General features: G+C 38.9%; 3 protein-coding genes across 4 annotated transcripts; 1 reads left to right on the top strand and 2 right to left on the bottom strand.

Moving 5' to 3' along the window:
* Positions 1-4,060: 4,060 nt before the first annotated feature.
* Positions 4,061-8,773, bottom strand: LOC134322071 (uncharacterized). The gene is made up of 2 exons (XM_063003941.1): positions 8,662-8,773; positions 4,061-6,213 (listed from the first exon to the last, which is right to left on the bottom strand). The coding sequence occupies exon 2, from the start codon at positions 6,138-6,140 to the stop codon at positions 4,905-4,907; it is 1,236 nt and encodes a 411-aa protein (XP_062860011.1). The 5' UTR covers positions 6,141-6,213; positions 8,662-8,773; the 3' UTR covers positions 4,061-4,904.
* Positions 8,774-10,558: 1,785 nt separating this feature from the next.
* syt15 (synaptotagmin XV) lies at positions 10,559-17,370 on the top strand. 2 transcript variants are annotated; one of them, XM_063003714.1, is made up of 8 exons: positions 10,559-10,679; positions 11,595-11,781; positions 13,574-13,713; positions 13,836-14,131; positions 14,357-14,527; positions 15,708-15,819; positions 15,926-16,132; positions 16,937-17,370. In XM_063003714.1, exons 1-8 carry the CDS (start codon positions 10,673-10,675, stop codon positions 17,083-17,085), a joined length of 1,269 nt encoding a protein of 422 aa, XP_062859784.1. In that variant the 5' UTR covers positions 10,559-10,672; the 3' UTR covers positions 17,086-17,370. The 2 variants fall into 2 exon arrangements, with proteins under 2 accessions (XP_062859784.1, XP_062859785.1); XM_063003715.1 differs by lacking the exon at positions 10,559-10,679 and having other exon boundaries at positions 11,653-11,781; positions 13,614-13,713.
* Positions 17,371-18,751: 1,381 nt separating this feature from the next.
* On the bottom strand, positions 18,752-21,992 carry si:dkey-21e13.3 (uncharacterized protein LOC100150043 homolog). The gene is given in 4 exon segments (XM_063003940.1): positions 18,752-19,224; positions 20,177-20,302; positions 21,266-21,388; positions 21,854-21,992. Coding segments are annotated over 4 exon segments (861 nt in total).
* Positions 21,993-23,560: the final 1,568 nt, after the last annotated feature.

Genomic DNA, 23,560 nt, shown 5'->3' with positions numbered 1-23,560 from the left:
GTTCTGGAGTTAACAGTGTATCAGTCTGGAGATCTGCCATTTATACCCTACCATAGACTGAGGCCACCCTTTGTGCCAGCTGCATGCCTCTCTACCTGGACAAATAAGCTGTACAATAGCTCTTTTGCGTATGGATTGTTCTAGTGGGGTGTTTTAGTGTACACAAGCCCTAGTGCAACATGAGTGTTCTATCAGCACTTTCAAATGGATACTCTTTACTACAGTGCACAAAAAACAACCTTCTCAACATGTTTGCCACTACACCTGCAAGTCACTCCATGCGGACCATTCCTGATGACCTCCAAATGACCCTGCTCTACCCAAACCTACTGAAGGCCTCACATGGCCAACATTTTCACATATTTATGTAATGTAATGTACATTTTTCGAATGGGTTCAAATCAAAACACTTAACCCACTATGGCTTTGGTATTATTTTTGGCAGTTCTAAAGCTGAAGAGGCTTTTGGTAAAGTTGTATTTAAGAATGAATCACCTCTAGGCATCACATACTCACTTATTTACTCACTAATTAATATGTTGGGGTAATTCGGAGTACCTTTATTCTAATTTCATTACACTTTATCTAAAAATGAGCTGTTATGTGTTGTGTCTTATTGGAGTTTTCTTACCACAGTCACTAGCAAAGGTAAAGAAGTGGCCTGTAGGTTTCATGATGGCTCAGCCATTAGGATACTGGACAAGTAATCGTACAGTCGCTGGTTCAAGGCCCACACCTGCAAGGTTGCAACTACTGGGCCCAGCCCAGTAAAAGTGACACCGAAATACTCATTTTTTACATCTTTAATAACAATGGATATCTTTATGGAAATTTTGGCTCTGATGCTAAATTGGTACATACAAGCGTCTTTTTGAATGCCTTATAGGTTTACTGCTATAGCTTTTTGTACAAAGGATTTAGTTTGAATATTTGGCCACTTTTGTTACACCCAACACCAAAATTAGTAACAACTATTAATATTTTCCACAGTGTTTGTGCATTAATATTCTGTAAATATATTTACATATTTATATAGACTTAATTGAGATCAATGAAAGTTTTATACATAAAATAAATTAGGTAAGGGGTGAATGCATTTTATGGTACAAAATGTTGTCTTAATTTACTCAAATTGTAAGATGTGAAACAACAACAGTTGCATAACAAAAGCAGGGAGATGAGGTGCTCCAGCACAGTCAATACCAGAGAATGTGCCTGATCATTCAAACGCTCAAAGTGCTACTGAATTAGCTTTGGAAATATCCAGGACATTTCATCAGAACACAGGTCAACCAGTTTAGCAAGACCCTCATGTGCACTCTCTCTCTCTTATTTAAATATTGTTTCACAGATAAGCACATTCTATATAGCATTTTATTCACAGTGAACAAATGAAAAGGCACATAAGATATGTTTCAAATAATTTATATTATTCTTTTATATAACAAAGGCACAGACAAGTTATTCAAAAAGCTTTTATCTCCTGACATTGAATCACAATAAAGTGATCTAATTGCGAGTTTACCAGAACTAGCAAAAATACATTTAATTTTAGCATTTTTAGTATTCACAGTATTCAACAGATGAAATATCTTTTTTGAGGTTCTAGGCAATTATATCCAGAGCCCATCCCAGATGCACTGGGCACAAGGTCTGTTCATCATGGGGCATTACGCACCCACTTCGTGTTTTAGAGAGGTGAGTAAATTTGGCATTAGAACAGATTAAGACAATAAACATTCGAATAATTTAAATATATATCTCTGGTAGTTTGTTTTAGTAGTGTATGGACATTTTTAGATGCTCTTAATGGACTTGTTACCCACACATGCAGATTAGCTAACAAAACTTTCTTTGCTGTCGGCACTGTGGAAGTTTGGTTTGGTGTTCTGTCAGTAGTTAAACAACACTAAATATATAATTAAGCTCATATAATATTTTTTATTTTAACTTTACCATATAGTGATGACTTTACTATAGTTTTTAAAGGTGAAAATGAATTAGATTGTTACAGTGTATCACAAAAGTGAGTACACCCCTCACAATTCTGCAGATATTTAAGTATATCTTTTCATGGGACAACACTGACAAAATGACACTTTGACACAATGAAAAGTAGTCTGTGTGCAGCTTATATAACAGTGTAAATTTATTCTTCCCTCAAAATAACTCAATATACAGCCATTAATGTCTAAACCACCGGCAACAAAAGTGAGTACACCCCTAAGAGACTACACCCCTAAATGTCCAAATTGAGCACTGCTTGTCATTTTCCCTCCAAAATGTCACGTGATTTGTTAGTGTTACTAGGTCTCAGGTGTGCATAGGGAGCAGGTGTGTTCAATTTAGTAGTACAGCTCTCACACTCTCTCATACTGGTCACTGAAAGTTCCAACATGGCACCTCATGGCAAAGAACTCTCTGAGGATCTTAAAAGACGAATTGTTGCGCTACATGAAGATGGCCAAGGCTACAAGAAGATTGCCAACACCCTGAAACTGAGCTGCAGCACAGTGGCCAAGATCATCCAGCGTTTCAAAAGAGCAGGGTCCACTCAGAACAGAGCTCGCGTTGGTCGTCCAAAGAAGCTGAGTGCACGTGCTCAGCGTCACATCCAACTGCTGTCTTTGAAAGATAGGCGCAGGAGTGCTGTCAGCATTGCTGCAGAGATTGAAAAGGTGGGGGGTCAGCCTGTCAGTGCTCAGACCATACGCCGCACACTACATCAAATTGGTCTGCATGGCTGTCACCCCAGAAGGAAGCCTCTTCTGAAGTCTCTACACAAGAAAGCCCGCAAACAGTTTGCTGAAGACATGTCAACAAAGGACATGGATTACTGGAACCATGTCCTATGGTCTGATGAGACCAAGATTAATTTGTTTGGTTCAGATGGTCTCAAGCATGTGTGGCGGCAATCAGGTGAGGAGTACAAAGATAAGTGTGTCATGCCTACAGTCAAGCATGGTGGTGGGAATGCCATGGTCTGGGGCTGCATGAGTGCAGCAGGTGTTGGGGAGTTACATTTAATTGAGGGACACATGAACTCCAATATGTACTGTGAAATACTGAAGCAGAGCATGATCCCCTCCCTCCGGAAACTGGGTCGCAGGGCAGTGTTCCAGCATGATAATGACCCCAAACACACCTCTAAGACGACCACTGCTTTATTGAAGAGGCTGAGGGTAAAGGTGATGGACTGGCCAAGCATGTCGCCAGACCTAAACCCAATAGAACATCTTTGGGGCATCCTCAAGCGGAAGGTGGAGGAGCGCAAAGTCTCAAATATCCGCCAGCTCCGTGATGTCGTCATGGAGGAGTGGAAAAGCATTCCAGTGGCAACCTGTGAAGCTCTGGTAAACTCCATGCCCAGGAGAGTTAAGGCAGTTCTGGGAAATAATGGTGGCCACACAAAATATTGACACTTCAGGAACTTTCACTAAGGGGTGTACTCACTTTTGTTGCCGGTGGTTTAGACATTAATGGCTGTATATTGAGTTATTTTGAGGGAAGAATAAATTTACACTGTTATATAAGCTGCACACAGACTACTTTTCATTGTGTCAAAGTGTCATTTTGTCAGTGTTGTCCCATGAAAAGATATACTTAAATATCTGCAGAAATGTGAGGGGTGTACTCACTTTTGTGATACACTGTATTTGGAAAGCATAATAAACCCTTTATAGGAGGGAAATATTAAAGCTTATCAAACATTACTTCTGTTTTCTTTGTAAATTTAGCCAACAAAAATAATGTTTTATCTGAGGTATTAAAATATTACTTATAATATTTAAAAGTATATTTGATATTTAGTTCAAATTAGTTTTTGCTGAACAGAAACTTTTTGTAATTATGTTGTATTTCTAAGAATTTTTTTTATTGGTAGTTAATGTTTTTTGACCCGAAGCTCTTGTATTATACATCATTTCACAATATTAAAATATGTAAATGTAACTGGTAACATTAAAAGTATGTACAATTATTATCTCATGTTAAGTCTGATGAAAAGCCCATTTAGAATTCAGAAAGCTGTAATGTCATACAGAAAGGAGAAATGCTCATACTTAAGTAGTTATGTTATTGCATACCTAATACAAATATGATTTAATCAGTATTTATTTCCATGTATGATTTCATGATTGCAGATTATTATTCTGAAAATCCGTTTTAATACGGTTCACAGGAGAGATACCACCACATCCAGTGCATTTTAAAGTTTCAGCTCTAGCTTATGACAGTATAACTTCTATTACTTAAAATCAACATGATTAAAACATTAGACAAAGATCTAGATTAGGCACAGGTTCAGTATAGATATTTGTGTAGTTGTCTGTCATTTTCTGACAAAATTTCTGATCCAACATATAGTCTGTAGATCATTTTAAAATAAACACAAAATATACCTTTTGTTTGGACACTTTAGTACAAAATAATCGTGTTGTTAGAATTGGCAAATATTGTTTGCTGTTGACAGACACTTTGTAATAAACAATGGTTACATAATAAGTGATTGATTACTGGATAACTTAATCCTCTCACAAATCACCCCCTTGAGAATTGAGCAATTTAAAACTCATGTTCACCACTAACCAAATTACCCAGTACTGAGCTTAGCTGACTGATTAAACTATTTTACACTGTACCACACTACCAGGTGGGAAAGCTATTTTAGTTCAGGTGTTGCCTGTATTAATCCCTGAGGGTAAAAGTTAGGAATCATGGTTAAACTCTGTCTGTGGACAGATAATCCCTTAAAAGTCCCAGAGAACTTTAAGTAATTATGTTTGTCCTGGATTAGGCTAGTCTGCCTAATATATATTCTGGTGTTTTTATTTGGTTACTTTTACCTGGTGGGCAAATTAAATATGTTCTATATGAAATATACATTTACAGGTATTTGACAGCATTTAGTCTTTCACAGCGCTTCTTTGCAAACAGCAAGCCGGATTGCACAGTGATCGCACCACACTTCCACTCTTTCTCCGTCTCTGGTTCTTTTGTTTAAAAGCACCATCGTTTTGTAGAGACATATTATTTATGGCAGCAGCAGCAGCGGCTGTCTCTTTGATCTGAAGTTCCAGATGATGCTGAATGGCCAGGCCAAGCTCCTCTGGGTCCACAGCTGCCCCATAGATCTCCCATGTCATTCCCTCTGCGTCCCACTCCACCTCCTTAACTGATAATCTAGCCCCAGCATTCTCTTCTTCAGAACCTGATGAAACAAGGGAATCTGTGGACATGGTTTGCACACCAACTTCTCTGAAATCCTTTATAGATGTCATGATGGCAGCATCTTTTACTGTTCGTAGACAAAATCCAGACTGGCTTGTGTTGTCTAATCTGAAGGTAGAGAGGTTCTTGCCACATGGTTCACTCCCACAGCAATGAGCTGCAGTAGGGCTGTTTAGTCGAGTCTCACTGACAGAGGAAACTAGTGGTTGGAAGCAGTGCAAAGATGAGTGAAGTTGTGATCTTTCATGTGCACAAGAACTTCCTGTGAAAACTGGCAGTGATATTACATGTCCAGGACAGGGCACAACAGAACAAGTGTTTTTCAGTGCACTATTAACAAATCCGCATCTGCATGCTGGTAAATGGTGGCTCTCACCTTTAAAGTGACACCCAGTGTGAAATTCTGCATCCACCTCTTGCTGTGCAAGGTTGTGTGCACTTTTCAGGCAGAGTCTGGAGCCTAGAGCAGGAGACAGCATACCATAGACCATTCTGGTGCCATCTTTCAGGTTCTCTTCAGTCACTCGACACTGGCAGCAAGTCTCCCTGTTCTGTATTCTTAAGTCTTTGTTTATGGATGGGGAGCATGAAGCACACCTTTCAACAGTGTAGGTTGGTTGTATTCCTCGAAGCAGTTGTTGTGTAGGCGTCTTTCTTGCTGGCAAATCTTTAGTAGTGCAGGGTTGTGTTGCTACTCCACACCAGTTGACAGTTTCTTGAGTATCACCTCCAGGCTGGCCAAAGACTGGTCCTTCCTTACAGGCAGGCCTTTGTGGGCAACTAAAATTGCTGGCACTTTTGCGAAGGTACTGTTGGCACCAGGCTTGTTCTGTTCGCTGAGGTGGACCACTTGTTATGTCTGTGAAACTTTTTGATAAGGATATAATTGGAGGCTCCTGCCCATACTCCATCTCTGCTTTGGCAAAACCAAGATGGTTTCTAGAAGAGTAGATTTCAGATTCAAGGTGCTTTTCCTCTGTTATACTGAAAAGATTATTTAAAAAATTATGTTAGAGACAACTTGCAAGCTAAACCAATGAAAACGTTCACAATAACAAACAACATCATCGTCTTGCTAAAAAAAAAAGCAGTGATGCCCCCAAAAAACTAAATAGAAAGCCGATCAGGTGGCGCAGTGGTAAAATACGCTTGCACACCAGAGCTGGGATTTCGAATACATCGTATATCGTATAGCTCTGCCATCCGACTGGGCGGCTACATGAACAACAATTGGCTGTTGTTCACAGGGTGGGATGAGCCGGACCAGGGTTCCTCATAACTGGTGCAATTGCTGGCTGATTTATGGCGCCTGTGCAGAGTTGGGGAATAATTTAACTAGCTCTACTTTGCCTGACTGCATGTCTTTGGACTTGTGGGAGGAAACCTGAGCACCCAGAGGAAACCCACACAAAACACAGGGAGAACATGCAAGCTCCACACAGAAAGGACCCATGTCGCCCAGCTGAGAAATCAAACTGCTGTGAGGCAACAGTGCTACCCACCGCACCATTGTTGGATACATGAACTAAAACATTTAACATTTTTATTATTTTCAGTATTTATATTTATCTTGGTAACAAATTAAGCATAATCTTCCGAATAATGGTCCCTTAAAATGGGTTCTTTAATCAGGTGTGTCCAGACCTTTATTACTGTACATCTGTGCAGCTGTAAAAAGTAACATAGGGCGCAATTAGATTGAGTTGCCCACACCTACCTAGCAGTTCACACTATTTTAACACATTTATACAGCATGGAAGGAATATTTTATTAGAGTAGTTCTGTTTACATCACACTTCACTTGCTTCAGCAGATTTGGAAGATGATTATGGAGCCCCTGCTGGTCTGTTACTATGTACTGTCAACACCAATGTGTTATCTTTTTATAGGGCCCAAATTCCTTGGCAGCATCATTGAGTGAATACAATGTGAGTGTATGATGAACTGGCATCCTGTCAGGGTGTAGTTCTGCCTTGTGCCCAGTGACAGTAATAAATCATTTAGCAAGTACAAGAAGGAAAAAGGCCACAAAATGTTAGTGTGAGTGTGTTCTGTCAGTGTGTGTTTTCTGTAAGCATTTATTGTGGATTAATGAAATATAAACACTGCAAACGTGAACATGATGAGTCATCTTTCATCTCGTACATGGAGTACATGGATTATTTTGTAAACATAAATGCTAGCAACATGGCGGAAACTCCAAAAATAGACATTTTGGCTTACTTAATTCAAGGCCATGAAGGCAAGACACTCCAGTTGTCCTATACAAATATCTATAGAGTTACAATCAACTTCGAATCTGCACCAAGACCTACAGTTTCTATAGTAGACTAAGCTACAGAAAAGGCCAGATAATGACCAAGGGCATCAAGTATCTAAAGGTTTTTAATGCTGATCAATTAAGTCTACAAATATCAGTAATGTATCTATTTCTCTTGGCCAGAGTCTGAGTGTCAAGTCCAGGCATACCCAAAAGCAAACAGTCCATCACAGGCCATTATCCACTCATTCATTCACTCACACCTGGGGCAATTTAGAGGATTAATCAACCCAGAACAATGACTCAAGTGACATTTTTCATATGTTTGGAGAAGGACTTGTAGCCTTGTCACTGCACCAAAGGGGACCAAAAGGGGTAACTTGGGTTTGTTTTTGTAATGCAATACTTTTCCTACTCTTTCTTAAAAAATGTTGGTTAGGCCAAATAATCATGGTAAAAGTTTTACATTGAATAAAATATCTTTTAAAGTTGCTCTGTTTTCCAACATAATTGTTGAGAGTTTTAACAAATATGGCCTTCACTGGTAAAGTGTGTGTCAGACAGCCTCAGGGTCTTGAGGCCTACTCACACAAAAAGTGGATTGGTAACTTTTAATTGCCCCTACATGTGAGTGAGTGAGTGTATGTGTAAGTATGTATGTTGCCATGCAAATGATTGCTGCTCTAATGTACTGTGGCCTTGTAGAAAGATCTAATTTATTCATTCAACTGTAATAACCACTTGATCATAATCAGAATCACAGTGGGCACCACACACTTGCCTGTTTGCTCAGTCAATAACCAGTCCACCTTCTTCCTACCTTCTGTTGAGAGAACCCAAAACCAAAACAGTTCCTCAGTCACAGGCTCACTGATTGTAGTGTATTCCTGCCTTGCACCCAGCTCTCCTGAAACAGGCTAAAATCCACTGTAGCCCTGATCAGGAGAAAGCATTTACTGAAGATAAATAAATGTTAACTTTTCTTAAATCTTGTTTTTCCAGTGCTCAGCACATTAAAGGTCTTGTGCCTTTTACAGTTCTTTACTCCCTCTCAACTCACCCTTGAGTGTCTACTTTTCCAGCATACACTGGAGAAGCTCTAAACCTGTTTGTAGTGTCTCTCACATCCACAGGTACATCAACAACCACCGACCGAGTTCACACATACATACCTCTCACTCTGCTGTCTGTTCTCCTCAGTGAGTCGCTCTCCTCCTCCCTCACTACTCCTCTCCGTGCTTGTTCCAGCTGTAGTGCACTAAACACTGTAGAAGTGTTCAGTCAGATTTTCGCCTCCTGTCATCTGATTAGAAACCTGAGGCTCTGCCTGGGAGAGACAAATCCTCAGCGAAGGGAGGAGGGCTGAGGGTAGGGACAAGAGGGCGGTGTTGAAAGTGAGAGTGAGGGTGGGGGTGGGAGGTTATACTCAGGAGTCACAGGAACACACTACCGATGTCAAAGCAAATCTGTCCATTCATCAAATTATTCTCTTACTTTATTCCTTCAGCAAAAGAAACATTTACTGACAGATTGTTAGTAGAAATGTATCTGCACTGTTATTTCCCACACTGTTGATCTCTAGCAATTTTTTTCTATTCTTATTTTTTAATATTAATTTCTTTTTCACCTCCTTCATACACATATGCACATCTTACTCAGCCAATCTCTCTTCTCGTTGCTATAGAAACAGCCATGCTCACAGGGAGACAGATGCATTTTCATCATGAAATTTTTAAGGTTGCTGTGGCAACAATGAAAACAGCTCCTTGGGAAACAGGTTTTGAAAAAATGATGCTGCCTGTCAGAAAAACATGATAGATGATTATCAATGGCAAAATTGTGAAGAGAGAAGAGAAACAGGACATAGGCCTATATTTTCTCTTAGCAAGTTACTTATGTATGTACATTAAACATGTATGTGTGTTTATACATGATCAGAAATCATGTACAAACACAAATCACAGAATCACAGAAAGATTTGTGAGTGAGTAGCTATTGTTTAAATAGCCCCCCCCCCCCCCCGCCATATTCGTATATGCTCTCAATATTTAGTATTCAGATATGTTTTATGTGAAAAAAAGTGTACTGTGTTTAAATGGATTTAATATAACTTGAATTTTTTAATTCAGTGGAGCAGCAAGTGTTACAGTACATTATAAAAGTGTTACAGTAATATTTCATGTATGTCGAATTTGTATGCAGTTAAATTAACATTGACATTTAACTACAATTATAGTAATTTAATTATAGAAAGTGTGGAATCATTTAGAATTATAAATTGTTTGGATTTATATTGGTCTTCCTAAATACAAATTGAATTTCTGTTTTATACTGTAAAGGAAGTGTGGGAACAACAGTCGTGTTAACTGATAAGAACCTTTCTGGTAGCCTGGAATCCCAGAGTTAATCATTAACCATCAGTGAATGCAAAAGACTGACTTGAACAAGATATCATAACAGCAGTAACAGTGTTATTTTGTATGAAAAAATAAAACTTTGGATAGCAGTATATCTAACAGCAAGCCATTATAATGTAATTTTTAGTGCCGAAAGTATCAGTTTTGACAGTACTTAATATTATTGAATTATTAAAGAGAAAACTAAAAAAGAGAACATTACAAGTTCTTATACCTTGTATAAGAAATGTATTAAGGGCAGTAGTGCTTTAGTGGTTAAGGTACTAAAGTACTAACTGCGAAGTTAAGGGTTTAATTTTTGCACTGCTACGTGCCTACTGTTTGTCCTTGAGCAAAGCTCTTAACACATAAGTGCTTGCATTGTATTTTTTCTCAATTATAAGTAGCATTGGATAAAAGCATATACAAAATGAATATCAGTAAATGTATTATCTGGTACTAGCAACACATTATTGCTGAGAACACAGCAGATGACAACGATATCACCTGTTTTTTCCTTTATCTACATTCTCTTGTACATGTAAAAAAATTGTTACATTACCTTTGGCTCAGGACTGGTGTGTTGTGGCCTCGGGATATGAGTGTTGATTAACCAGGCTGAGCAGTTTCAGGAACATTGTGGTGCTTGGGTGCATTTGTAGTAAGGCTTAGAGACAGAGAGCTGCTGGGGTCACTTTTAGAGGTAACAGTGGAACAAGATGATGTGACTCCAACCTGTAACAGAGAAGAAAAAAAAAACTGGGATTTTGTGTTGGCTTGGCTGTCTATGGCTGGTAAGTAAAACTCTGAAAAGCTCGTATCTATCACAGCTATTATATGTTGCTTCACTGCAATATTTTTTCTCAGCGTATTTGAAAACTCATTTTTGTCAGATTTTTATCAGTCAAATCCAACTGTCAAAAGATTCTTTTTTTTTGTAAGACTTGTAAATCTGCCATACAAACAGCAGTCAGGGTGCTGTCTACTAGGCTAGCCCAACACGGCTTAGATCTGGGTTCGAATCTCTGTGGCACCATCAACCCGACCAGGCTTCTACACAGGCATGATTGCCTATGTCTGAGAGGGAGGGAATACCCTTGACATGGCATCAGTCCATTGCAGGGATTCAGCCATTAACCCAACCTGCCATCCTGTTCCCCAACCCCACATATATAGCCAATCATGTCTGTGTAGACATGTTTAGACCATGCAATACAAATGTTTGTAATGATTGCCAGCACTACAACAAGTAGGATAGAAACCTAAATAATTCTAAAGGTTTCCTCTACCTTTGCCTTAAAAACCGTACAAAAATAAAATATTAATAAAATATAAAAAAAATTTATTTAATTGATTAGCTCTGTTTTACAATTTCATATAAACAACTGTTCCAAGAAATGGAGTTTAGCAGCTATTTATTTTATACATGCGTTTATCCTCATCTATGCTTAAACCTTATCAATAAAAAATTTTAATAGGCATGTTTTTGAGGAAAATAGAACTACTAAGTCATGTTTTGCATCACACATTTTATTGCTTAGATAAAAAAGATGAATTTAGTACATTTATTATTTAAATTTCTATCCCATAAAATAAAGGATTTTATTTTGAACCTCACATTGCTGCAGAAACAACATACTTAAATAAATGTTATGCATGTTTATTTTTCAAAACAAAACGAAAATATGATTCTATTTGTGTGCCCTTAGATTCTGTGATAGTACTGGCCACCAGTCTATCTGCTGTACTTTTATTTATTTTGCTGGTTGGCCTGACAGTTTATCTCTTGTGGAAGAAGAAACGGAACCAAACACGATATCAACAGCTGATCAGCACTAAACCAACTATTCCTCCATGCACTCCATTTCTCCAAACATCACATGGGAGCAGCTATGGGTATGTACATGATCTTTAATGAATATTGTTTAATATTTACAACCGCACCCAGCCTTCATCAGATACAGTGTATCACAAAAGTGAGTACACCCCTCACATTTCTGCAGATATTTAAGTATATCTTTTCATGGGACAACACTGACAAAATGACACTTTGACACAATGAAAAGTAGTCTGTGTGCAGCTTATATAACAGTGTAAATTTATTCTTCCCTCAAAATAACTCAATATACAGCCATTAATGTCTAAACCACCGGCAACAAAAGTGAGTACACCCCTAAGAGACTACACCCCTAAATGTCCAAATTGAGCACTGCTTGTCATTTTCCCTCCAAAATGTCATGTGATTTGTTAGTGTTACTAGGTCTCAGGTGTGCATAGGGAGCAGGTGTGTTCAATTTAGTAGTACAGCTCTCACACTCTCTCATACTGGTCACTGAAAGTTCCAACATGGCACTTCATGGCAAAGAACTCTCTGAGGATCTTAAAAGACGAATTGTTGCGCTACATGAAGATGGCCAAGGCTACAAGAAGATTGCCAACACCCTGAAACTGAGCTGCAGCACAGTGGCCAAGATCATCCAGCGTTTTAAAAGAGCAGGGTCCACTCAGAACAGACCTCGCGTTGGTCGTCCAAAGAAGCTGAGTGCACGTGCTCAGCATCACATCCAACTGCTGTCTTTGAAAGATAGGTGCAGGAGTGCTGTCAGCATTGCTGCAGAGATTGAAAAGGTGGGGGGTCAGCCTGTCAGTGCTCAGACCATACGCCGCACACTACATCAAATTGGTCTGCATGGCTGTCACCCCAGAAGGAAGCTTCTTCTGAAGTCTCTACACAAGAAAGCCCGCAAACAGTTTGCTGAAGACATGTCAACAAAGGACATGGATTACTGGAACCATGTCCTATGGTCTGATGAGACCAAGATTAATTTGTTTGGTTCAGATGGTCTCAAGCATGTGTGGCGGCAATCAGGTGAGGAGTACAAAGATAAGTGCGTCATGCCTACAGTCAAGCATGGTGGTGGGAATGCCATGGTCTGGGGCTGCATGAGTGCAGCAGGTGTTGGGGAGTTACATTTCATTGAGGGACACATGAACTCCAATATGTACTGTGAAATACTGAAGCAGAGCATGATCCCCTCCCTCCGGAAACTGGGTCGCAGGGCAGTGTTCCAGCATGATAATGACCCCAAACACACCTCTAAGACGACCACTGCTTTATTGAAGAGGCTGAGGGTAAAGGTGATGGACTGGCCAAGCATGTCTCCAGACCTAAACCCAATAGAACATCTTTGGGGCATCCTCAAGCGGAAGGTGGAGGAGTGCAAAGTCTCGAATATCCGCCAGCTCCGTGATGTCGTCATGGAGGAGTGGAAAAGCATTCCAGTGGCAACCTGTGAAGCTCTGGTAAACTCCATGCCCAGGAGAGTTAAGGCAGTTCTGGGAAATAATGGTGGCCACACAAAATATTGACACTTCAGAAACTTTCACTAAGGGGTGTACTCACTTTTGTTGCCGGTGGTTTAGACATTAATGGCTGTATATTGAGTTATTTTGAGGGAAGAATAAATTTACACTGTTATATAAGCTGCACACAGACTACTTTTCATTGTGTCAAAGTGTCATTTTGTCAGTGTTGTCCCATGAAAAGATATACTTAAATATCTGCAGAAATGTGAGGGGTGTACTCACTTTTGTGATACACTGTATATACAGACACATAAATAGTACAATAATATTGGTTCTTTATAATAGTCATGTAAACCCAATTCTGCCTTCACATGCATCACAGATTGGCTGATATTCCATTCTCTCTGCCACCACGTTTCAAGAGTGCACCCCATGCAGGACTGTCAGAAGGAAGGGAGGAAGAAGAGCAATGGGAACAGCACCCACATCTCCATAACCAGCGTGGCTCTCTAACAATAGGCAGTAAGTTGTTGTGAGATATCTGGAGAGGGTATAGTTTATTTGGAATCTTTGTGATTCTTATATTATTTTACCTATCTCTTGTTCTATCTTTGTACTCACTCTTTGACTGTGTGCTACTGAAGGCTGGTTTCCACTGGGCAGCTTGAGGCCAGACCTGTATCAGTTGCCTGAGGAGCCCAGTGAGTGGGCTCAGCCCAGTGGCTCCACTGTACGCCTGTGTTTTGCTGTGCAATATCAGCAAGAGAAAGAGCAGCTGGTGGTTTCATTGCTGCGAGCAGCCAACTTACCTACCCAGTGCCAGAACAATACCACACTAGTAAAACTACAGCTCCTGCCCTCTGAAGACAGACACCATCGTCAGGCCAAGGCCCGGTGTAAGGGGTGCCAACCCCAGTTTAACGACAGCTTTGTGTTTCAGGTATTAATGCATGTATGTTGTTGTCTTTACCTAGTGCCAAAGTAGAAAAGATTCTAAATTATTATAAATAATTTCTCTCAATTAAATCTCTCATTAAATTTTAATGTCTGCTTGAATTAAATTAATTATTATTTAAATTGTGTGAACATATCATGCTACAGTTATGTATGTTATCTTTAGTATAACAGAGTGTAACATTTTGATGATTTGTACTCTTTTTTTCAGTTGTCTAATAACAACGTTGATCAGTGCACATTGAGCATGAGTGTGTACAGTGTGGATCGTTTGAGGAAGCACCACCTAGTGGGCCATGTTTTTTTACCACTCAGACAATCAGAACTCCAACTGGTAGCAGGGAAGGTCTTGTGGAGAGACCTGAAAACTGAGAATCATCTGGTAGATGTCTATTTTATATTCAGTATTAGTCTGACATTTTTCTAATCTGTAGTGAGCCAGATTTATTTTGCCATGTTGTAGAATTACTATTGTGGAATACAAACCTCATTTCTGAAAAAGTTGGGAAATCTTGTTAAATACAGTAAAAACAAGAATATATCATTTGTTAATTTTTGAACTTTTTTCTTGAACCTGAATTTACATGAAGTACATCCATTTTAATGTTTTGGCTAAGAACCTTGATTGTATTTTTTTTAAATATAAACACATTTTGAATTAAACTGATTTCAAACATTCCACAATAAGCAGGTGAACTGGTAACAGTTGCAGTTTTCAATATTGACTATAAAAGAAGGATTCACCAAGTCTTGCCTCAACACTTTGTGCCAAAATTCACAAGATAATTGCTCAAAAAGAACATTTATCAACACAAGATGCTAATAATTAAGGTCTTTCACATCTATAATGTGAAAATATTCAGTGGATCGTAAGAAATTTTAGTCTGTGTAGGGCATTGCAGTAAACCCCTGTTTAATGTGTGTGACCTTGGCAATGCATTCGAAACTGTAATGTTACTGTGATGAATATAGCCACATAGGGTTGGAAGTAGTTCTTCCTGTAGGGACATCAGGTTATACCATGGTTATTTCATCAAGACAATGCCAGGCTTTATTCTGCACATGATACAGCAATGTGGCTTCATAGACACAGAGTACATGTGCTTGACAGGCATGTCAGCAGCCAAGATCTGTCTTCTATTAAAAATGCATAGTGCATCATATAAAGAAGAATCTGACACCGTGGACTGTTGAGAAGCTGAACTCGTGTATCAAACAAGAGTGGACAAAAATACCACTTGCAAAACTCCAGCAATTACGATCATCAGTTAGAAAGTGTAAGTAATACGTAAGGTGATGTAACACAGTGGTAAATGTCTTTGTTTTTGAGTATATTGCAAGCATTAAATTCTAAATGTTTTATATTTACAAAATACAATTAGGTTGGGCAGTAAAACATTGGAAATCTGTTTTTTTTTTCCAGTTAAATAAAGGTTAAAAAGAATTAACAAATCACAGATTATTCTTTTTAGTTTATTTTACAAAATGACCCAAGTGTTCTGGATATGGGTTTTGTCTGAATGTACTGTTAACTCTCTTCTCATTATTCTGCTACCACTCAGCCCCTGTCAAAGAATGGCAATATCCAAGTATCTCTGAACTATAGCCAGTCTCTACAGCGCCTCACTGTGGTTGTTCTTAGAGCTCGAGGACTCCAATGTCCCAGCAATGCTGGTAAGATTAAAAATACTTTATGAACTTAATTAAGTTTGGTTTAGAATTGCAGATAAGTAAATAGGAATTTAATTCAAATTTCTGACTTGTAGTTTGAATTGGGCAGATGTTACTGTCCAGGTTTCTCTGCAGATACACACTCAGGTGGTGAAGACGAAGTGGACATCAGTAGTCAGAGGAAATGATCCAACATTTAATGAAAAGCTTACCTTCAGGCTTTTATCTTTGCAACATGATGCAGCCTGTCTAAGACTAGAGGTCCAGCAACTTGTCGGTGAAGTGCCAGCTAAGTGTCCACCAGCCAAGGCACCAGGTATGTGAATATTAAATAAAACAAAAAGCATAAATTTAAAGGTATCTTTGAAAAAATTGCACCAGTCATGACTAGTTGTTGCTTTCAGTTTATTTTTCAACTGTTTTACACTTGTGCTCTGACAACTGGCAAAAAGATCCCAAGATCTTGTGTAATATTTGGCAAAGGACTCTTTTCATTGTTGCGGCTGTCAATAAAATAAATGTTTAGCAGAAAACTGTCTTTGTGGTGACCAGACTTTGCTTTTACTTTGCTCTATGATGCCTTAAAGTCTATGTTTTGCTTCAGAAGACCCTAATCGTCTGTGGTGCCTCAAGCTCTGTTTTAGATTACCCTAAATCTCTTTGGTGCTCCAGGTTCTGCTTCAGCTAAACAAAAATATATTTGGGGCTCCAGACTCTAAGCTTAAGCTTATAACTTAAACTAATCTAAAAAAAATATGTGGTGCATATGCATATTTCCAAAAAATAATCTAAAAAGATCTATGGTTGTATAAACTCTGCTTTAGCTGATCTCAAAATTTCTGTGCTGCTTAGACTCTGCTTTGGCTAATCTAAAATATTTGTGGTGCTCAGGCTTTGCTTTGGCTAATCTAAAATTTTTATTTGTCTCAGGTAACTCAAGGTCTCTGTGCACACTAGGTTCTGCTCCTGCTGTCCTTATATCTTGACAGTGACACAGTCTTTCTTTTAGCTAACCTAAACTCTCTATGCTGCTTCTAATCACTGAACATACCTTAAAAGATAAGCTTGTTTTTGGACCAGTTAACACTTTTCAATCCCTTTTATTTCTGCCTCCCTACAGTGTCACTCGGACTATTGGTCATTGGGCCATTCATGTATGCCAGAGGCAGGGAGCTGGAGCACTGGAATGAGATGATCAGTAAATCACCAGAGCTGGTTAAGCAGTGGCATGGACTGGGAACACCTAATACCACTCAGAAACCAACCTAAATGACAGACTTCAAACCCAATGCTTGCTTTTTTACGACAATAATAGTAGTAGCAATCACTTCGAAAATGTTCACAAGCAAGTGTGGTTCCACATAAAAGCATGGATCACAAATGACACTTGTAAACACTTGTATAAACAAGGCCCTTAACCCCTCAGTTGCTTGCACTGTAGATGACAAATTTGAAGTAACTTTGGATAAAAGCATCTGGTAATGTTAACATGTGCTGATGAGAAAAGGCCTCTATCTGCAGTTGATCAGGACATTTAATAAATTCAATACAGAAATGGATTGCACATCTGTCTCTAATCCTTTCAATTTTTATTACAAAACTAAAAAAGAAAAAAATCTGCCAAGACATTTGGATCAGCTACTTGACCATATTTCAACCATATTGCTTCAGACTTATGACCTCTTATTACATACTGATCAAAATATCTCCCTTTCCGCTCTTAAAAACCCTCATTATGCTGTTTACATTTGTCTTTGTTCCAGTAGATCAGCCAAGCTGTAATTAGACTTGTCGTTTCTTGTAGTCTTCCACACAGAACATTCAACACCTCCTAATACTGTCTATTGTCCCTAGCCTTTAAAACACTGGCTTAGCTGGAACAGTTGCATCATCGCATGACTTCTCTTACCATAGTTGATGAGAATGACACCCAACTAATATTTTCTTTGTGACTATTAGGTACATAAGTTATGCTCACAGCTCATTCATGGCTAATGCTGATCCTTGGATTGAACATTTCCTTTTTAAAGAGTTTGTTTGTTTATTAGGATTTTAACGTCATGTTTTTACACTTTGGTTACATTCATGACAGGAATGGTAGTTATTCATTACACAAGGTTTATCAGTTCACAAGTTTATATCAAGCACAGTCTTGGACAATTTAGTATCTTCAATTCACCTCACTTGCATGTCTTTGGACTGTGGGAGGAAACCGGAGCACCCGGAGTAAACCCACGCAGACACGGGGAGAACATGCAAACTCCACACAGAAAGGACCCGGACCGCCCCACCTGGGGTTCGAACCCAGGACCTTCTTGCTGTGAGGCGACAGTGCTACCCACTAAGCCACCGTGCCGCCCTCCTTTTTAAAGAGGCCCCACTGGTGTTAAATGTTGTTAAATGACAAGCAGACCATTTTGCCTCCAGCTGGTGAAATGAGCTTCCTTTTCAATTGCTGACTAAAAACTTTAACTATGTACCAAAATATTAGCACTGTCCGCTTTTTAAGACTACCAACTGTTTCTCTTGGGTATATTATTAGATTCTGTCAAACTGCACTAGCACCATTGATGTGTTTGCAGGGTGGACAACAAAGCACTGCATCAAACATCGTATTAATATTTTGTTTCGTGTTTTGGGTTTTTTTGTGCTTACTTAGGTATAAAGTGGATACGTGGGTCCTAAGGCATCATTTTCGGACAGCAAGCGACTCAGCCGTTCAAACAGCCTGAGAAAGTTGGGTGCCAGTACAGAAAAGAGCCTTGATGCTAGTCTTCTTTGAGTCCTAAGTGGTGGGTAAAGTTGTATCTCTAAGGGTCTAAAGAACAGACTGTGGTTTGTACTGTAAGTTGCTCTGGATGTATGTGTTTGCCTCAGAGTCATATTTTTTTCCAGGCTAGCACAGATTTATCAGCCCAGACATTGATCCATCTACTCATGGATCTGAGTTAATCCTTACAAGAAATTTTGAAACACTGTTGCTTTGAAACTTAGGATCTTTCTTAAATGAGTCCTTAATAACCCTGTAGAATTTGGGAAAATTCCCCATGTTTGGGAAGTCAGTTTGCCGTCTGTTGTGTTTCCCCCAAATGAGAGTGGAGCATCGTTGGAACGTTTCCACCTTTACTGAGTACTGACCATGACACCACTGGTTGAGTTGGATTATTCTTACTGCTGATGTACAGTCAGATGGGTGCTGGGAGGTGCCCTGGAATACATGCCCTTTAAAGTCAAAATAGACTCTCCTCTCCCGGACAAATTTAGAGTTGTCCTCCTCGCCCATATCAGCCAGATTACAAAGAGCCAGTAGACAGGAGCTCATGAGGGCCTCATTTTCACAGTACTGCAGCAGCACAGCCACCAGTCTTGGAACTGCTCCCAATCTTAACATCCTGTCCTGCTGCAAATCTACACAGGATTCCACACACACATTTGCTAAATATCAGAACACTTGATATTTTAATTCCATTTTGCGTTTCAAAAATTAAAACACAGAGCACAGAGTAGGGGCTTTACTGTGAGGGTACTAGCAAACTGTTTACCTTAAGGGGCCTGTAGAGAAAGTTTGCATCAAGAGATTGGAAGGGAGCATTTGCAAATGGGCCAAAAAAATGTTTTTTTGGTCTAACATGCTTTGCTAAAATACTATAAAGTCTTGGGAACAAGATAATACCTGGTGTGTTTAGTATAGTACAATAGCTTCAGTACATTTAACCCCATTGTACATTTTGAAAAGTCTTTTCATTGTACAACCTTACACCAATAAGGCATAAGATTATGACTACCTTCCTTATATTGTGTTGTTCCCCTTTTTGCTGCCAAAACAGTCCTGACCCGTCAAGGCATGGACTCCACTAGACCCCTGAAGGTGTGCTGTGGTATTTTCTTCAGCAATTTGAGTTACAAAGTAGCTCGTCTGTTGGATCAGACCACATGAGCCAGCCTTCTCTCCCCATGTGCATCAATGAGCCTTGGCCGCCCATGACCCTGTCGCCGGTTTACCACTGTTCCTTCCTTGGACCACTTTTGATAGATACTGACCACGGCAGACCGGGAACACCCCACAAGAGCTGCAGTTTTGGAGATGCTCTGACCCAGTCGTCTAGCCATCACAATTTGGCCCTTGTCAAACTTGCTCAAATCCTTAAGCTTGCCCATTTTTCCTGCTTCTAACACATCAACTTTGAGGATAAAATGTTCACTTGCTGCCTAATATATCCCACCCACTAACTGATGCCGTGATGAAGAGATAATCAGTGTTATTCACTTCACCTGTCAGTGGTCATAATGTTATGCCTGGTCAGTGTATATATGTAAGAGTTTGTATCTGGGGTTAAGGGAATTGTTCAGATTAACTCACTGCTGTCATAGCAGATTCTCCCGATGGCATGGCTAACATGCAAGTGCAAATCTTGGTCCTTACTGAGCAGCAGTGTTAGAAGGGCAGATACAATACCAGTTTCAAAACAGCTGTCTTTTACAGGAGCTGTAGACCACAGAATACACCACAGAATATAAACCTGCTTAAAGAAATACTTTTTCCACCTTATTTCCATATATTGAATTGGTAACCTATGAGCAATTACCACAGGAAAAAAGTACCACGTTTCCCTGTGGAATTAATAGAAAACCTACACATTAAAAACAATTAAATTATGGCTACATTTGCCATCCTAAAGAATAATTAGGTTGGTAATGTATAATTAATTATTTTGTTTATAACTACCAATAATTTGGTAGGTCTTTTCAGTGCAGTGTTGTGCATTTAGCTTGTGTCCGACTTGATACAGTGAATATAAACATTTATATGACATTGTATTTATTATTATTTTTTTAGCTAATTATTTAACTAAGCCCTATACCTGGGTGTCACTGTGGCACACCTAGTAGAGTAGGAGCTAAAATACATGGTCATGTAGGCCAGTTCTTCTACTTTTTAGTTTGTTTAGGATTATTATTAGGATTTAAACGTTACACTTGGGTTACATTTATGACAGGTAGTTGCAGGTTACACATGATTCATCAGATCAAGTTGAATGTCAAACACAGTTACAAGTTACCTCAGTTCACATAACTTACGTACATGTCTATGGACTGTGGGAGGAAACTGGAGCTTCTGGAGAAAACCCTCGCACACACAAGGAGAACATGCAAACACTACACAGAAAATACATCATTTTGTAAAAAAAATTTTCTGAAAAACTATAGCCTTTATGTCTAGAACCATTGCCCTTAATCACATTTTAGCTCTTGTTCTGATGTTTAATGTGAACATTCACAAAAGTTCTTCAACTGTGTCCTTATGATTGTGTGCACTGTACTGTTGCTACAACGTTCTGCAAATCTGGCTGCAGTTAAATTACAGTTGTCAATATGTGGATCAGCATACATTTTGTGTTTCTGCTCATGAAGTATGTGTGTATATTAGAAACAATAGTTTTGTGCTCACCCTCCCTGGCAAGCTCAGCCACCAGTCTGGCTGTGTGTACAGTAAGAGCGGTCCTCCCCCTCAGAGCCTGAGCCAGGACGGGCAGAATGCCACTCTGAACCACCTGCTCAGCTATGCCTTTCTCTGATGGGTTAAGCATGCACACAGTCCAGCACAAACTTAGAATTAGAATACTTACACTGACAATGAAAAACAAGAGTCTTTTAAACCTGTTAAATTATTTAAATAATAATAATACAGTGAATTAAGTAAGGCAGTGCCAGGTTACATAGGTGCAGAAGTCCTTAAGAGTTGGCCATCTTGACATTTGAGTGTAAATGTTGACTGGCTAATCATTGTGTCTTATTGCTCAATGGCTTTAATGCAGATTAAAGTATCTGTGTTTTTTATAAGTCCACATGTCACATGTTCTTCCTAGCTCCCCCTGTAGGCATCATGAACGCTACAATCTAGCTTTTTATTTTTGTTCAAATATTTCCTTTTAATTGCTTCTATGATGACATTTTTGTTTGTTTTACATGGTATTACATTTTGTCTTAAGTCTTTTTTGGAGTTTACTAAAAGAGATAATAAAAGTCTGGCACTCACTTCTCTCCACAGCCACATTTAGCAGTGTCATTAGATGAGGTTTTAGTTCCTACACAACCAGTTCCGTGGTCAGGCAGATAGCATCTAAAGCAGCATTTAGTGAGTCTGATGAAGAATCAGCAATCAGATAGCAACACATGGCATGTCATGAACACTTTGACGAACTAAATTTGTTGAATGTCAGTTTACCAGAACACAACTGAATAGAAATCTTAGACAATCTGATTACAGAAAAACTGAAGTGACAGGATATGACATTGCTGAAAAGGAAATGCAAAAAAGTATGAAAAATGTATATTAACCCACTCATATCTGTGCAAACTTGGTCTAATTGTATGTATAACATACTGTATGTTCTCACCAACCTTTTGCTGTGCTGGGTTGGGGGTGGATGGCTGTTGTTCTGTCCATGTGTATATATACATTATGTCTCAGCACTGACCATAATTGGAGTCAACCAGCGGCTCTGAATTCTGACACCTGAAGCCACATTTTTAGCTGTTTTGTTTTAAATGTATAGTAGTGTATCAATTGCATTCACCACTGTTCTTCCTGACATGCTGACTAGTTCATCCTCTTACAATCTGGCCCAACCAGCTTGTTTTCCTGTACGTGGTGGTGTCAGTGTACTGTGCATCTTCCTTTCTTCAGTCCGTATACTCCCCACCTTCCATCCAATGTCTTTTTCCTGAGCTGTACTTATACACGCCAAGTCCTAAATCTCGCTAAAGCTGCTTGGTGATACAGTAGTCAGCCATTGTGACAGTGCAATAGGTAATGCAGACTCAGTAGTCAAAAGCTTATTTTATTGTCAGTTCTTGCTAGATAAGAAGAAAAACTGAATATTACAACCAGTGAAAAAGTTAACTACTGATCCTACTCACACCCCGTCCCTCCAGTTTAACAAATCATTGACAGAATATTAAATTTAAAAAATCATTTAATACATTTTAATTTTCTGAAACAGGCTATAGGCATTTACTAGTTCATCATTACATACGTATACAGTAGACCAACCATAAGTCCATATATTTCTCACAAAAAATATTTCATTCTTAATTCATTATTCCAATTTAATTGCTCAGTGGTTACAAGAGCTGTATCAACAACATTTCATACTCTTTTAAATGAGTTTTATTTTTTGGCTCATGTATGTTGTTTTACTCAACAAACAGTTTGATATCTTCCTAATTATTCTGTCAGGGCATGAAAAAAAGTCCCACACTAAAATTTGACCTTTAATATATACATGTGTGTGTGTATACTAAACTGCATGTCAAAAGTATTTTGTGTTTAGAATCTTTTGTCATCCTTAATATTTTGTTATATTTTACTACAAACATGGGAACTAGACAATCCATATGATAAACTGTTATATATATATATATATATATATATATACAGTGTATCACAAAAGTGAGTACACCCCTCACATTTCTGCAAATATTTCATTATATCTTTTCATGGGACAACACTATAGACATGAAACTTGGATATAACTTAGAGTAGTCAGTGTACAGCTTGTATAGCAGTGTAGATTTACTGTCTTCTGAAAATAACTCAACACACAGCCATTAATGTCTAAATAGCTGGCAACATAAGTGAGTACACCCCACAGTGAACATGTCCAAATTGTGCCCAAATGTGTCGTTGTCCCTCCCTGGTGTCATGTGTCAAGGTCCCAGGTGTAAATGGGGAGCAGGGCTG

Source organism: Trichomycterus rosablanca, chromosome 10 (genome assembly GCF_030014385.1).
Source record: "Trichomycterus rosablanca isolate fTriRos1 chromosome 10, fTriRos1.hap1, whole genome shotgun sequence".
NCBI lineage: Eukaryota > Metazoa > Chordata > Actinopteri > Siluriformes > Trichomycteridae > Trichomycterus > Trichomycterus rosablanca.
Note: the sequence above shows the minus strand (reverse complement) of the source record. Positions and strands in the feature narration are given on the sequence as shown.